General features: G+C 44.4%; 1 protein-coding gene across 1 annotated transcript in view; it reads right to left on the reverse strand.

The window, feature by feature from the left end:
- Igf2bp2 (insulin like growth factor 2 mRNA binding protein 2) overlaps positions 1–10,968 on the reverse strand; it is a 102,755-nt gene extending 91,787 nt beyond the window's left edge. Inside the window, exons 1-2 of the mRNA XM_031363510.1 lie at positions 10,442–10,968; positions 8,907–8,967 (exon numbers count right to left, since the gene is read on the reverse strand). Coding sequence (XP_031219370.1) covers positions 8,907–8,967; positions 10,442–10,619 — 239 coding nt within the window. The 5' untranslated portion in view covers positions 10,620–10,968. The remainder of the gene's footprint in view (positions 1–8,906; positions 8,968–10,441) is intronic.
- Between the last annotated feature and the right edge of the window lie 5,886 nt (positions 10,969–16,854).

Consider the following 16,854-nt stretch of genomic DNA (forward strand, 5'->3'; position numbering starts at 1 on the left):
AAAAAAAAAAAAAAAACCCAAAAAAACAAAAAACAAAACAAAAAAAAGCATCTTCTAAGCCAGGTGTGGTGGTGCACACTTTTAATGCCAGGCAGGCTCTGAGTTCTAGGCTAGTCTGATCTACGAAGTGAATCCAGGATAACTGGGGCTGCAATAAGAAACCTGCCTTGAAAAACCCCACCGAGCCGGGTGGTGGTGGTGGTGGTGCACGCCTTTAATCCCAGCACTTGGGAGGTAGAGGCAGGTGGATTTCTGAGTTCAAGGCCAGCCTGGTCTACAGAGTACCAGGACAGCCAGGGCTACACAGAGAAACCCTGTCTCAAAAAACCGCACCCGAGCGCGCACACAAACACACACACACCTTAATACCTTAAGCTACCTTCAGGATCTTGACTGAGAAAAGAAATTTAACACTTTTCATAACATTATCTTATGGTTAAAAATGTACCACCTTCACTGTTGGGGCTTGTGAGAGGGCTGTCCTGTCCGTCCTGCTGAAGGATATACGTGACACAGCGCATGCAACAGCAGGATAACCCGGAAGAGACCCGGTGAGGATCCAATACTGATAATATCACAGAAGCCAGAGACCTCAAACCAGACCAGTGACTCACTGTAACAAACATCTGGAAGAGAAGGCGTGTGGACAAAGGGCCATACACACTGTGGGACACACTGTGATACACTACAGTGTCCATGAGGACATGTTTTCTATGCTTTGTTTTGCTTCTTGTTTGTTTGTTTATTTTTTTATTGGGGGGGCAGGTTGCAAGGGTGGAGGGCTGGGGGGGGATGAGTCAGAGTAGGGTATATGTTGTGAAACTCACAAAGAATCAATAAGAAGTTAATTTTAAAAAAATGGACCACTTCCCTCTATAGAAGAAAATGAGTTTCATGTTACTAAAGAAAAGAAACAGCCACAAATGCACAGGATGCAGCTACCACTCAGTAATTATTAGTTACTCTCTTCCTGTCCCATCCTCTGAGTCACTGCACAGAAAATGCCACATTCAGCCCCGAGCTGCACAACTTGAAGACCTGCATAAGACGTAAGAAATAACCCTTCACCTACTTTTTTTTTCCTTGATAACTCCACCCTTTGTCCTACCACCACTACCATGAGAGTCCACAAAAGTCAAAGGAAGCCCAACGGTGAGTTCAGGAAAACATTATAGTTCGGAGATGAAGGGCACTTCACATGTGCTAAGTTACTGAGTATGTTATTAAGAACTTGACTCCATTGATGGCATACCTACATTTATACTCACAGCAGAGGTCAAAGGCCTTCTTCACAAAGAAAATGAAGCGAAGGAAGAAAGATTGGCAGCTCCCACCAAAGAAACGAGTCAAAACCTAGCACCGACTCCTGAGATGGGCTGAGGCTGGAGAAGAAGCCCACCAGGTGAATTCTTTGACTTTAGAGAAAGGGATACAATGTTGACCAGAACCAAAGTCAGTGCCTAATTTGTGACTCAAATGTTTAGAGAACTGTCCTATTTTGGTTTTATGGCTTACTGGAACAGACAGGGTCTCTCTATGTAGCTCTGGCTCCTCTTAAATTTGCTATGTAGACCAGGCTGGCCTGGGATCAAAGGTGTGTGTGCCACTGTCCCCAGTGAGGCACATCCTTCTTAGCACTGTCCTATTTCTTAATACAAAAAATTTAACCACTAAAAAATGAAACAGTATAAATAGCAGCCAAACAAAACCACCAAACACACCTGGATAAATTTCCCATACTCTTGTATATGGCAAGCAGATAGAAGGCAAGGATCAAGGCTGCTTTTAAAATGACTTTGCTTGGGCTGGTGAGGTGGCTCAGTGGGTAAGAGCACTGACTACTCTTCCGAAGGTCACGAGTTCAAATCCCAACAACCACATGGTGGCTCACAACCACCCATCATGAGATCTGATGCCCTCTTCTGGTGTGTCTAAAGACAGCTACAATATACTATGTATAATAATAAATAAAATCTTTTTAAAAAGGATTTAAAACTAATTTTTAAAAAACGACTTTGTTTGCCTACACCTTTAATCCCAGCACTCAGAGGCAGAGGTGGGTGGATCTCCATGAGTTTTGAGGCCAGCCTGGTATACAAAGTGAGTTCCAGGACAGCCAGGGCTATTACACACAGAAACGCTGCCTTGAAAAACCAAAAAATAGCTGGGCAGTGGTGGTGCATGCCTTTAATCCCAGCACTTGGGAGGCAGAGGCAGGTGGATTTCTGAGTTCAAGGCCAGCCTGGTCTACAGAGTGAGTTCCAGGATGGCCAGGGCTACACAGAGAAACCCTTTCTCAAAAAAAAAAAGAAAAAAGAAAAGAAAAAAAAAAGAAAAAAGAAAAACCAAAAAATAAAAGAATAAAGTTTTGTGCTTAATTCTAATTATTTTTCTTATAAAAAGCATAGTGCAGAAGAGCAGATCATTTGGATGATGGTAAGAATGAGGTACTTGAAAGTTGGGGCACTTGGCAAACAAGTTCTATCACTCCTGATGGGGTCTGGGCCTTCCGACACTTTCAGTTGATTCATTTAAGAGTAAGTGTTAAGTGAAGCAGTCTATGGTAAGAATCAGAGCTGGACCGCTTGCCTGGGTTCTTCCCTGCTACTGAATGTATTTACTTGCCCCTGCCTTAGACAAATTACTCCATTTCTCTAAGACTAAGTTTCCTCAGATGAGAAAAGAACTAACTCATCCTTATTTGCCCCTTTTCCAAACCTTACTTAGAAAAAGTAAAATTTCTGTCAAAGAGGCCATAAGAGCTTTACTACTGTGTGAATTTAAGATGCAGCCACAGGAGCTACCTCACCACAATGCCCTCTAGTACTGTGTTCATAACAGTACCAGATCATAAAACCTTTAAGAATTGTAAAGGCAATTCACACTTCCTTATGTATTAAACAAACACATGACAATGAGAAAGACTGCAAATATTCCTTTGGTTGCAAAGGTTCACACAAGTGTTTCTATTTGCTGGGTTTGAAGTTAAAATGCCCACTTTAACAGACCAGGAAAACTGTAACTAAGTGTTTGCATTTTAGGAAATAAAAACATAAGGGACATAGACAATTAGAAGATGCAAGAAGAAGCAAACAATGCACCTCAAGAATACAAAATGATTCGTTAGGGGGCGGTCGGATTGGGGGTGGAGGTGGAGAGCTATCACTGCCTCCGAGGTGATGCTTTACCACGGGCTTAAGGATGGCTTGTGGACATGATGGTCCTTTACCCAGAAGCACTTGTTTCTGTTCTACTTATCCAGCGTCAACATGCCGCCCAACTCTGAACTAGATTGAAGACACATTATTATATTTTTTTTCTTCTTTGACAGTGAAAGTGACAGAACCTAAGGTTTTCTGTAATTAAAAAAAATAATTTCTTTCCCCTATTTTGTGAAGCAACCAGACTAAAATCCATAATCAAAACAGGAAAAGTAAAACCTTAAAAATAATTCAGAACACTCTGCAATTTGCTGCCTAAAATAGAACCCATACCATCCACGCCACCAAGTGAAAATTATAAGTTTGTAAGCATCAAGTCAAATTATAAAGCGAAGGACTTAAAACAGTTTAATGCAATAACTGAGAGGGGGGAGTTGTCTTTCCTGGTATATGTGCTGTTTGCTCGCTTGTACGTGTTCATTAACAGTGTCTCCCACTAATTTGTACTTCCCAGTGATTACAAAAAAATAAAACCAGACCAATCAATTATTTAGGCATGCCTTCTTAAACACAACTCTTCTATCCCTCCAATTAAGAAGTCAGACATAGTTTTGAGATGTTATGCTTTTGACTAGAATTTTCAAAGCACACATTTGTTTTTTAAAGTTAATTTAGCCAAGGCTCAAATAGTCTATTAAAAAAAAAAAAAACTAAACTGAAAATAAGTGTATTTTCAGTTTAAATACAAGATGTTTAAATACATTTAAACATTATTAAAATTATATCTTAAATTATATTTATAATTTTCTAAGCAGCTTCCAATTCTATACCTCTTCTAATAAAAACTGATCCATAATTGGTTGTGCAAAAACAACAAGGCATCCCCCGGGGGCTGGAGAGATGGCTCAGTGGTTAAGAGCACGGACAGTTCTTCCGAAGGTCCTGAGTTCAAATCCCAGCAATCACACGGTGGTTCACGACCATCCATAACGAGATCTGATGCCCTCTTCTGGAGTGCTATAGTGTACTTACATATAATAAATAAATCTAAAAAAAAAAAAAAAAAAAAGGGATCCCCCCTAATACAACATTTCTAAGTGAGCATTCACATGCAGTAACACACTTTAAAGGCTGGGCAGTCATGTGTGCCTATGATCCCAGCACTCAGGAGGCTGAGGCAAAGAGGTTCACAGGTTCAGAACAGCTGGAGCTGCACAGAGAGACTTTGTGTCTTAAAAATAAAATAAAAGTGTGTGTGTGCATGTGGGGTGGGGGAGAGCAAAGCCTTCATGGAATTCAATTTGAAAGAACTCTAAGAAGGTAGTTTGGGCATTGTACAATCTTCTGCAGGTGTCTATTCCTTGGCTGGCAGGAGTGAAGGACAGCGGCACCTGTAAGAGCGGGGCATCATTGGGAGAAAATGGCATTATGTGTGCCTTCCTTGTGAGTCTCAATCATCTAGTGATTTTCATTAGCTCTGTCTGGACTGAAACTCAGAGTCACGGTTGCTCAATTAAAGATCTCCTCTTTGTCTTGCTACTTAATCTGTGTAAAACGACTGCCCCCAACAGAATGCACACACACCACTAAATCAGAGGGATGACAATTTAGTTCAGTAACAACTGACCAACTGTTCCTTTTCATTAAGAAATGATTTTAAAAGGTAAAATCATTTCTTAAAGAAAATATACTTCAGATCATGATATATAAAAGGCTTTCTTCAAATATTACTAATTTCCCCTCATCTATGAAATGACAAGCTCACCTTAACATAACTCTTAAAGGGCTTCTTAGTAGTCATTTTACTATCTATAGTTGCAAATAAACATTATTATAAAGCACAATGTAGCAAATGGACTATGTATCAATTCTCTTTTAGAATTAAAGTTTAAGTATTTAAATACTTCTATAAATTGCTACCTTACAACTTAAAAATTGATACTATTGGGTGAATTAGAAAACTAAGCAAAATAAAATATATTTTATTTGTAAACCTCAATTGTTTTTAATGTTTAATAATAAATAAAAAGTTAAATGCTAGCTTCTTACAAATATTTTAAGACTACATTATTATCTAAATACCAAGTAACTTTTTCTTTTATCATTTCTATTCCAACTCTAACACTTATTTCTAGAGATCAGGAAAATGTGTGATCTCTAGAAAATAAAAAAAATAAAAAATAAAAAAGTTATCTTTTTAAAAATGTGCTACTGCAATTTTAAAGCTAAGTCTAAGTGACTTTATAGTTTGATATCATGTGACATTCGATTAATCTATCCACATATATAATTAAGTCTGGCTATTACTTTCTAATTCAACAAAGTCTTGAAATAGAAGGCTACTAAATAAGATTTAAAACTAATAAAGTCTTTCTTGTTTCTAGAAAATTAAAAATTAATGCAGAAAAAGCCTTTGTTACAAGGAGGGCTGGAAGTTGGGTGGGTTTTTGGGGGGTTGGTATTTAATTCAGGCATACACAATGTAGTACATACAAGCAAAATACAATTGGGATACTGTTTTCTTTAGCATTCCTATAGGAGCCCAAATTCATTTGCATTGGAGAGAAGACAATTACTGATTTTTAACTCATGAAAGACAGATTCACAGCTTTCCTTGCACCACCTCGAAGGATCTAACTGTCCCAGTAGAACCCTACCATCATTCAGCTACTTCCTTGAAGGATCTAACTGTCCCAGTAGAACCCTACCATCATTCAGCTACTTCCTAGAAGTGGGCAGATACTGCCTGCTTTTTTTAAGTTCTGTTTCTCACAGAATCATTCAGCTTTAGGGACAAAAGTACATTCAAGTTAGCATGTCTTAGATCAACACAATTTATACAATATGTGTACCAGTGTGCAGACAAGACTTTTTAGATGAACTTTCAGCAGTACCCAAAGTAAAATTTCTATCAAGGAAGTTTCCATAACTTTTTAACAGCACTTCTAAAGTTATCGATTTTTCCCTCTTAAAATCTTTGACCTACAGGTACTTACTATATGAATACAGAAAAAAAAATATTTGTATTCAGCAGACTGAAACGAAATACAATGTAAGCAGAACAAATGATGGGCAAGCCTAACCGTATAATAATTTACACTTACAAAGGATGAAACATAAGTAGCACAAAGAAAAAGAATTCTCTACTCCAGGGTGACTGAGTAAATAGCATGTCTAGTCTGTCTATTTTGTAGCCACCGATATAAAATGATGCTATGTGATTTAACTGAAGCTCCAGTGGTAAGCAAATAGCATGCCAATAATTCCACAAAGACTATAAAGCATCTTACAAACTATCATTAGCTTAAAAAAAAAAAAAAGACTTTGGGATATAGATGTTAAAACAGCTCCCTAAGAAATCAAAGAACCAAGCACAATATTAAAAAATTAGCACTCAATTGTTGAATCATTTTTTCAAGGAAGCAAACAAGAGAGAATAACTTGTTTTCCTCCAACTCTACAAAATTCAAAAAACCACACACAGAACTGACCCATGGGTCACAAATTTACTTCCAACTTGTCAGTTTGCACTGAAAAACAGTAAAAGAACAAAAAAAAAAAAAAAAAGCACTGTATAACATGAAGGCTTTGGCCTTAAATATCACAGTACCCTGTTTGTTTCTTTGCTGCTGCTGCTGTTGTTGTTGATGTTTTTAAGCCACAAGGCATAGTTGTACCCAGAATTATGGAGAATCTACTGATGCCTCATCCCAGAAGGCTGACCTCAGCTAATCAATTTCAACCAGTTCAGCCTTCTCCCCCTTAGCTTGCACAGCAAGTAGGTAACTTTTGATTTTAAACAGAGGAGGGGGGGGGGTAGGGATGTGAGCACTGGAGCCACTCTCACCAGCAGGCTTCCCATGCATTGGGATGTTAACTGTCTCCAGGTGTAGTCAATCATACAGCCTTTTCTCAGATTCCTCCAAGTTAGTTCATAACGTCAACATGTTCAAAGAAATCCTTTACTCCTAGGACTATAGGAGCCCTAGACTGATTATTTAATTTATGCTAAAGTTTATGACATGACTACTTTTGAAATCATATAAGCAGAATTACATGACACTTTAGCCCAAAAGCAAACAACCCCTACATTTAAAAACAAAAATAAAACCAAAGTGTTTGTTTTCTTGATAAGTTTTAGGTGATCACAATGACTTTAAATAAATTAGTACTTCACTTATTTTGAAAATTAAATGATATACATTGATTGTGGAGTAATGGGACATCAAATAACCTCAGTTAGAAATTAGTGAGTGCCTTTCATTCATTTTAATCTCCAAATGGATTCACAAGAGCAAGACAACCAACAAAAATGCAATATTTATAGATGCATAATGCCTTAAGGACTCTCAGCGGTTCTAACATTATTCATCACATCTTCAACTGTTAAGAGATGAATGGTTTAAACTTACAGTAAGTATTTAGCATCTCAGAAAACATCCCCCTACACATCCCAACTTAAAAAACTAACAACATTGAAGGAAAATATATAAGCATAAGACATTTTACAGCAGCTACACATTTTCAACAAAAGAATCCGTTCAGTATAACAGCCCAGACTGCAAATCATAATTCTTAACTTTTCAAAAACAAAAGTATTAAACAGTTTTCTAATATGGCACAATCATTTCCAAACAGATTCTGTTACATTATGATGTATGTAGAACTGTGCACACAATGTTTTTTAAAACCCTCCAACACATCCAAGTATTTACAAAATTAATTTGTTTTAAAATGTTCTCAATCCTGACAGAGCTTGAGCATCTACCTCAGACTAAGAAGGTGGAAAAATCAGACTTAGCCTCCCCAGTTCAGATGCTTAATGAAGAACGGCAAAGGCACGTTAGTTAAAAGGATAAAAAAAAAAAAACTAAGTTAGGCACGTGGTGGGAGGAGGTAGAAAGAATGAAGGCTCCCAATTTAAAGTCCACAATGAGCTTTAAACAAAGATATTCTCCTTTATTCTTTCATAGAGAATCAGTGGGGAAACCCAACCCCCACAAAGCTTGTTACTCCTTCATTAACAATAGCTAACTATCGACTTCCCTGCGACATTGTTTATCCCCCAACGTTTCTCTAAAGCAACCGTAACAACAAAGTGCTCCGGATCCAAGCCCAGCGCTTCAGTTAACTAAAGCCTGGCTTCTCCCTGAATCCAATACAAACATGCTACTGCTTTATAATGCTGTGCAAAAAAAAAAAAAAAAAAAAAAAAAAAAAAAAAAAAAAAAAAAAAAAACCTCCTTATTTACTGAATTATTTTATAATTCATCACTAAACTATGCAACAACAAAAAAAAGTAATCGCATGGTTTAGTTAAGCAATTCAGCTGACACACAGTAAATATTTACTCTTAACATCTCACAGGAAGTTTGCTATTGTGCTGGGGTTAGGGATGGTATGGGGAGTGAAAAGCAATTTATGATAAACAACTTAATTGGTCACAGCCAACTGAATCCACCTAGTGTCCTCCATACCGACCCATAATTAGGCACCAAACAGTTTGCAAGCACAGAAAACACCTTATATAATGAAAGTAAAATAATAAATAATAATAATAACTTTCTAAGCTATGTATGTCCACTAACAAAACCGACAAAAGCCCTTTTAAAAACCATACAGACACTTTTTTTTAAAAGCTGAGCTTTTTTTTTCTTTTTTCTTTTCTTTTTTTTTTAGTTATACGTATGGAAGCCCAATCACAGAAGGGGTAAAGAAAAAAAGAAACTAGGCAAATATATTTACCTTAGCTTTTTAGAGACTGAGTAATCAACTTCCATGATTTTCCCATGCAATTCCACTTTACCTTTAAAACAGAAATTTAAAGCACTCAGAACCTCCCAGAGTCAAATCCGCGGGGGTCAAGGAGGGGCTCGTACACCAGTCCGCGCTCGGGCTCCGCCTTCTGGAGCCTTCAAGGGGTCTCCACCTGGCCGCAGCTGGGCGAACTTAGCGCCAACTGTGATGAAAAGTGGGCGCCCCGGGTGACGAGCATGGAGGGACGGGAACAAGCCCCGTTCCGACCCCAGGTATAGCTGTGGGTGGCATTACCGGAAAAACACATTTAATAAAGAGCGGCGCCAATTTGAAAAGATGAGCTCATTTGAAACTCAAGTTGCAGGGCTGGCGCGCCTCGATCTCTCCGGCCCCCAGCACCCCATCCCGCCACCCCGGAACCCCGAGGCTTCCGGGCGCTCGCCCCCTGCCCTCCCTGCCAGCGGTCCCGGGGACACACGTCCCAGGCTCTGCGGACGCCTGCTTTGGGGCGACCCAAAGGTCTCGCCAGCTTGCCCCGCCGCACAGGTTTCCCAAGGAAGTGGGTTCCCTTGCGGGGTCGGGGGGGTCCCAGGCCCCTGGGAGCGAGGCCCGCCGCGTGCGTGTGCGGGATGCGAGCTGGGAGCGCGCGCGCGGGCGAGTGTGTCGCGCTCCGACTCCCGTCTGGGCTCCAGCGCGCTCGCGGGCCCCCCGGTCGCCTCTTTCCCGGTTCTCAGCCCGGGCCCCCACCGAGTTGAGACAGGGTACCTCGTAAAAAGGTGCTTCTGGCCGAGCAGGAGGCGGGGAGACGGGAGGCGGAAAGCCCCCAGCCCCGAGTTCTTCTCAATAAAATCGGACAAAAAATTCAGGGAAAAATAGGAGCGCTTCCGAGACCAGAGAGAGGGAACTGAGCTTCGGGGAGAGACCGAGGGAGATGTGCGGTCCAACAAGGGCCGGGTGGGGGGAAACCCCCAAACCTCGAAGGGTTCAGTAGGTGAAGTCGAGGAGATGCCGAAAGTGGGGGGCCAGAAGACAAGAGGGGGTCTCAAAAGGAGAGTGCGGCTTGGGAGACGACAGAGGGCGAGAGGTCTTTGGCACGAGGCATGGGAAGAAGGGAAGGTCTGGCTAGGAGGAAGAGGAGATGCTGGATTTGGGGGTGGGGGGCCCCTGGCAAAAGAGGTACTAGAAAGGTGAAGAAAAAGAAAAACGGGGGACTCGCAAAGGTGGGGGCGGGGGAAGCTCCGGAGAGCAGCTGGGCACTCCAGGGGCGCTCCTAGGGAGCCAACAAGCCTGGGGACCCTCGGAGGGGCATAGGGTCGCCCCGACTCTGAGGCCCAAGGGTCTGTGTAAGCCCCGGAGTGGGGGGCAGGGAAGCCAGCCAGCCCGCCGCGAAAGCCGCGGGGCCGGTGCGTGAAAGTGAGCGTGAGGGCTGGGGAGTCGCGGCGGGCGCGGCCCGTGGGGCTCGGCCTCCCCACTGCCGCCGTCCCAAGCCCGCGAGGCGCGGCGTGGGCAGCGCGAGTGCTCACCCGAGAGGGTCTCGATGGCGCGGATGGCCCAGTTCTGGTCGGGGTAGTCCACGAAGGCGTAGCCGGACTTGAGTAGGACCTGTCCCGCCAGGGGCAGCTTCCTGTCCCCGAAGAGCTGCCGGAGGTCGTCGGCGGTGACGGCGGGGCTCAGGTTCCCGATGTACAGCTTGTTCATCATCTGCGTCTTCCCGAGAGCCCGCGGCTCCCCCGGCCCGGCACCCGGCGCTCCCGCCGCCTCCGCTGCCCTCCTCTCTCCTCCTGCGCCCGCCCCCGCCCCCACCCTCGCCCTCAGCCTGGCTCCCCCCACCGCGGCCGGCCCGGCCCGCCCGGGGGCAGAGGCGGAGGCGGGGACTCGGCGCGGCTGCCTCCTCCGGGCAGAGTCCCGGGCGGGCGTGCGGACAAAGCGCTTGCTCTGCCTCCCGGAGCCGGGGCGGCGGCGGCGGCGGCGGCGGCGGCGGCGGGCGGACGCACCCCGCGCGCTTGAGAGTTGGAGCGGCGTGTGCACCGCCGAGAGTGCGCGCCCTGCCCGTCCCGCGCCGCGCGCTCCGAGGGCTCGGCGCTCCCAGGCTGCGCGCCCGGCGGGCGGAAGCGGCGGCAGCCCGAACGGGGCCGGGAGCTGCGGATCGAGGCGGCGCGCGGGAGGTGAGGGGCGCGGGCGTGGGCGGGGTGTGTGCAAGGTGGACGCGACCTAGGCGCGGGCCAGTGAGGTGCACCTCCAAGAGAGAGCCCTGCACGCCACGGCTGACAACTTTCCCCGAGCGTCCCGAGCTACGCACGGATCTAGAGACTCGCTGCGAGCCAAGCTCATGGAGAAGGGGGCGCATGTGGTCAAAGGACGGAGGAACACATGGTCTCTTCCCCCAGACCGTGTATCCTAGGGAAGTTGCAGTGGCGCCGAGCCTCAGTTTCCCCAACCAAGAAAGGAGAGCCAGACCCGAAGCCAGGTGGTGACCGAGGAGACGACGCCAGGCTGAGCGGCCGGTTTCAGTCCCTGAGTTCTGGAAGGAATTAGAGAGGAAAGTTGTCCTTCCATGCGGAGGACGGAAGAGGCAGGGTCCTAGACCCTCTCCCGGGAAGGAGCTAGATAAACTGCCAAGCGGCAATCTAAGTCACATGGCCCCGTGGGAATCGTGAAAATAAAGGGCTATAGAAGAGAATGGAGGGATTTTGATGTGAGATGGCTTTAGACTTCTGAGTGTGATCCGGGAAGTGTTCCTTGATATTTAGAGGGCTTACGTGGTAGGAGGTATGTCTGGGTGGAGAAGTCACCGTGGGCCATAGGGTTGAAGGCCTGGCTCCTCTATACTCAGACCCAGCAGTATGCCCCAAAGTGTGCCAACATCCCGGAGCCTGACTTTTATCCCTAAAGAAAATAAAACAACTACCCCTTGTGAGGATGACATAAAAGGCTAGCTGAGTAATGTGTGACACACTGCACTTTGCTTCCATTTCTTTGCCCAGGGAATTAAAAACTGGGGGGGGGGAGGGGGAGGAGAGGTGGGGAGCGGTCCTTAATTACTTGTCTTGATAAGGAAGTGATGAATTCTTTCTCATCTAGATATTTACTGACATTTCAATTCTAGCTTTTGTCAAATATTCACACATTATCCTCTCTGGATTTTACTGATCCTCCAACTGGGAATAGGGCTTTGGTAGTGTTCCCCAGACTGACAGATAAACCAGGGATAGATGCTTCCTAAATAAAACGTGGAAGAAACTCGCAAGTGAAAACAACCTGTGTGTGCACAAATCACAGCAGACTGGAAGCTGCCTTCAGCTTCTTCCCATGAACACTCCTAATTAGGCTGGTCATCTTTGTAAGGGTCTGTTCGCCTATTCACAGTAAATCACAGTTACGGGCTACAGAAGACGAGGAATTGCCACGGGTTGGTGGTCTCCCTCGCAGAAAGGTTAGTAAGCCTTTTATGTTGCATTACATTTTCAAACTTGCCAAGTGTTTGTGGCCAAACCATGGCTGCTCTGCAGAGTGGCATACACAATGTACCAATTCTTTCTTAGCAATTGGGGGGCCGGGGGGGGGGTGCGGGGGGCGGGCTTTTTTACACTATCACTGAGATTACTCTCAGACTCCGTTCTGGAAAGTAGCTGCTTCTTGCTATCTTTAGTGTGTTCTTACTTGCTGACTATTGTAAATGGTGCTTTACGAAGATAGCACTGCCTTAGTGAGCACAAAGGACACTTTTCTCTCCTGTGGGGTTTGTTTTGTTTTGTTTTGTTTGTTTGCTTGTTTTTTGACTTTTTTGGTACTGCAACAAAGTATCTGTCAAAAGAAATTGAAGGAAAGAAGGGCTTATTTTGGTTCACAGTTTGAGGATACAGTCTTTCCTGGTCACGTGGCATTCACCGGCAGGATGCAAAGCCGAATGCTGGTGTTCGGCTTGCTTTCTTCTTTTTATGTAGTCTAGAACTGCAGCCCATGAAACTGTGCCACCTATATCTATGATAGGTCCTCCACATTAAACCTAGCCCCTCACAGATGCCCTGAGTCATCTGTGGTGATTCAGAGTCTCATCAAATTGACAAGATTAAGCATCATAATGTTCCACCCCAGCCCCCTAAAGTTTTGCTTTCTTCTCATAATAAAAATACATGCCGGGCGGTGGTGGCGCACGCATTTAATCCCAGCACTTGGGAGGCAGAGGCAGGTGAATTTCTGAGTTCAAGGCCAGCCTGGTCTACAAAGTAAGTTCTAGGACAGCCAGGACTACACAGAGAAACCCTGTCTCAAAAAAAAACAAAAAACAACAACAAAAAAAAAATACATTTAGTCCAATTCTAAAAACCCCTATAGTCTTAAATATTCCTGACACTGTTTGAAAGTCCCAAGTCTCTCTGAAGACTGAGGGTTATCACTTAATTGAGAACCACCATAAGGTTAATCAGCAAGTTGCCTGTTTCTGGTAACAATGGTATTATAAAGACTCCCATTCCAGAGGGAGGAAAATCATATCAAGGATGGAAAAAAACTGATGAAAACAGAAGCAAAATGCAGCAGAGTAAACAAGGTCCTACAGCTCCCAGCCGCCTGGGACTCCCGAGGAATCCACTGGGCTCCAGAGGACTCTCGTGGCCCTGCTCCACCAGCTCTGCCAACCTGCACAAGCATAGCCTTTATTTGGGGCTAGCTTCACTTAACACTTGCAGCTTTCGCTCCTGGATTTCCCGGTTTTTATCATCTCCAGCATGGAATCTCCATTGCAGGTCAGGCTTCATCTTGTTAGAGCTCACAGTACCGCCTCCCTGGGATTCTTTGCAGGGACATCAACCCTGCCACACATAGTCTAGCCTCAGTGACTCCATGGAACTATGAGGTTATATTCTGTGACACCTTCCCCATCTATCTGTCGTGCTTACAACTACTATCATGTAGATGTTGATGCCAGGTTCTGCTGCCAGCTCAAGATGGAGCCTGTCCCCCACAGTTTCCTCTTGGACCATAGTTCTGTTGGCCTTGGTGTTCTGATCCTGGAGAAACACATTCTTCCTAAGTAGGTTTTGTTGTTGTTGTTGTATGTATGTTTGTTTGTTTGTTTGTTTGTTTTGGGAGGGGAGGGGAGTGGTAAGTAAAGACTCTGGTAGCATTAGGTCCTTTCAGATAAATTTGTATTTTGGAAATCTTCATAGATGGGATCTTCCTCTCAGAGTATCTCTCCTGCAGTCCTAGTGCAGAGACCCAAGTTTCATTATGGTACTCCTTCCTTAACAGTTACACCCACTTTCAAGTCTGTCAAATTTTATGTTTTTCCTCTCTTTACTTTCTCTAACTATAGGCCTGAATAAGCAGTGCACTGCAGCTAGACTACAGTTTGAGTGTTGGCCTGCCTTGAAATTCCCTCTACCAAGAACATTAATCCCGTTACGTTTGAATTCAGCCTCATTCAGGTTCTCGGGACACAGTCACAAGGAAGCCCCAGTGTTTACAGTAGAACATAAACAGCTCCTAAGCCAGTTCTCCATAGGGTTCTGTTCTCCTCAGGAACCTCATGAGCTGGGTTTCTACTGCCCACATTTGACATTCTAGTTTTCCAAATTCCCAACAGCCTGGCCTATTAAATTCTGCCTACAGTATTCTAGGGCTTTTATAATCCAAAGTTCCAAACTTGCAGTCCTCCTATAAGCCAGTTCCAAGTTCTTACAGACCATACAGGCAGGATTATCACACCTGTAGTCCCACTACTGACTGTCAGTTTTCTATACTAGTCATTTCTTGAGAGTACCATCCATTTTGGTAGAGAAGGCATGGAGCTGTGGTGTGAAGAAGCTGCCTGTGTTGGGTCTACAGTCAGGAAGCAGAAAGAATAAAGACTGATGGTCAGCTAGCTTTCTCTTTCTGCAGCTTAGTGGCCCAGCCTATGGAGGATGCTGCCACACACATTTAGGATGGCCCTTCCCACCCAGTCCCTCAGAGTCATGGTCAGGTATTCATTTCCCTGATGGTCCCAAATTCTATCATGTTGACATCAAGATCAACATGCAGTAGCCACAGTACCTAGAGCAATAGACTTTCTGTGATAGGAAAGGAGCCAGGGAACCTTTGGGGGATGGCAGGGGCAACCTCCAAGGGAAAGCCAGAAATGTATAGAGGTCTTTGCTCCTACCTAACAGAACTCACTCCTGGCTGCTTCTCTCAAGCTTCCCTACATTAGCCCTCCCTAGAGAGCTGAAATGGTTGCCAGAGTTCCTGTGTGATCTTGTAAACCTAGTAAAGCAAGATGAGAGTTTAGGATCAGAAGTTTGGGGACATTCTTCAAGTATTCACATTTCTTTCTAAAGCCTGTATTTGGTAGTTTGAATGCTTTGGCCCATAGGGTATAGAGGAATTTCCCTTAATTATCTGATTGGCTAAGAAAAATGACAAGTAGCCAATCAATGGGCAAAAATGAGGAGCCGGGTTTTCCGGCCAATATAGGAAGAAGAGGAGGAGTTGGAGGAGATAGAGAATGGAGGAGGACAGAGGGAGAGAAGTTGGAAGGAAGATGGAGCAGAAGCGCATGGCCTGGACAAAGGCCATGTACTGCAAACAGCAGGGTTTTCGTAGCTGGAGAAGAAAGTGGTATAGAGGTATATCTGCCTAATATAGGCGTGCAGTTTATAATCTATAACTGAATTGCGTTTTCCTTGCATGTGCTTATTGGAGTTGGAGATTTACTGCAACAAGTAGCAGAAAAGTACTGTTAGGACAAAGTGTGTCACTGTGAGGGTGGGCTTTGGAAGTCTCTTCCTATGCTCAGGCTCTACCCATTGCAGAAGAGAGCTTCCTCCTAGCTGCCTGAGATTGCCAGTGTCTCCCGGTTGCCTATCAATCAAAATGCAGAATTCTCATCGCCTTCTCCAGCACCATGCCTGCCTGCATGCTGTCATGCTTCCTGCCATGATGATAATGGACTAAACCTCTGAATCTGTAAGCCAGCCCCAATTAAATGTTTGCTTTTATAAGAGTTGCTTTGGTCATGGTGTCTGTTCACAGATGTCTGGAAACCCAGAGGTACTTATTGATGGAATCATGTTAGCACTAACTTTTTGAAGCTACATAACCACAGGGGAAATGGTTGTCCTAATCGAGGTTAATATGGTCAGTGTTTTTAGATAATGCAAGAAGCTGGAAGAGAAAATGAAACCATACTGGAAGATGGGGCCAAAGCCAGCATGGTATAACTTTGAGAATATCACAGCAGCATCTGTGTGTACAGTAGTGTTTAGTAGTGTCCCTTAGACATCTTCTGTTGAGTCGATACAAGGGAATGTGTCTTCACCTTGCTCATTTGGATTCCTCATTTGTGAAATAACTCAGACATCTCCTCACAATAAACTCCACCTCCCCTGCACTTTCCAAAGCCTGATCCTTCTCAGAACTCTGCCCACTTGCACATACTGTTCCATTTCCCTGGAATAACCTGCCCTTGAATGCTTTCTTGGAATAACCTACTCTCGAACGTGCTGTTCCCTGTCCTGGAATGCATGTCTTCCTCTGTAACCCCTTTCTCCTCCCATCTTGGCACCAGGATGCGTTCAGCACTACATGCAGATAAGAAAATATCCTGGCTAGTAAGTAGTCATAGTTGCTTGCTGTTGTAAATATTCTTAAGAGAACCCACTAGGTGGACAGTGGTGGTGCATGCCTTTAATCCCAGCACTTGGGAGGCAGAGGCAGGCAGATTTCTGAGTTCAAGGCCAGCCTGCTCTACAGAGTGAGTTCCAGGACAGCCAGGGGTACACTGAGAAACCCTGTCTCAATGCGCCACCCCCACCCCACCCCTAGAAAAAAAGAACCCACTAAAGTACATATCTTCTGTGTTTTTGTGTATGGTTTTTGTGCTGGGACTGATCCCAGGCAGATGCTCTACTGCTGACCAATGGGATGTGAATTATGTCTCGAGTTTTTTTTTTTTTTT

The sequence above is a fragment of the Mastomys coucha genome, unplaced genomic scaffold, assembly GCF_008632895.1.
Source record: "Mastomys coucha isolate ucsf_1 unplaced genomic scaffold, UCSF_Mcou_1 pScaffold12, whole genome shotgun sequence".
In the NCBI taxonomy this organism is placed as follows: Eukaryota; Metazoa; Chordata; class Mammalia; order Rodentia; family Muridae; genus Mastomys; species Mastomys coucha.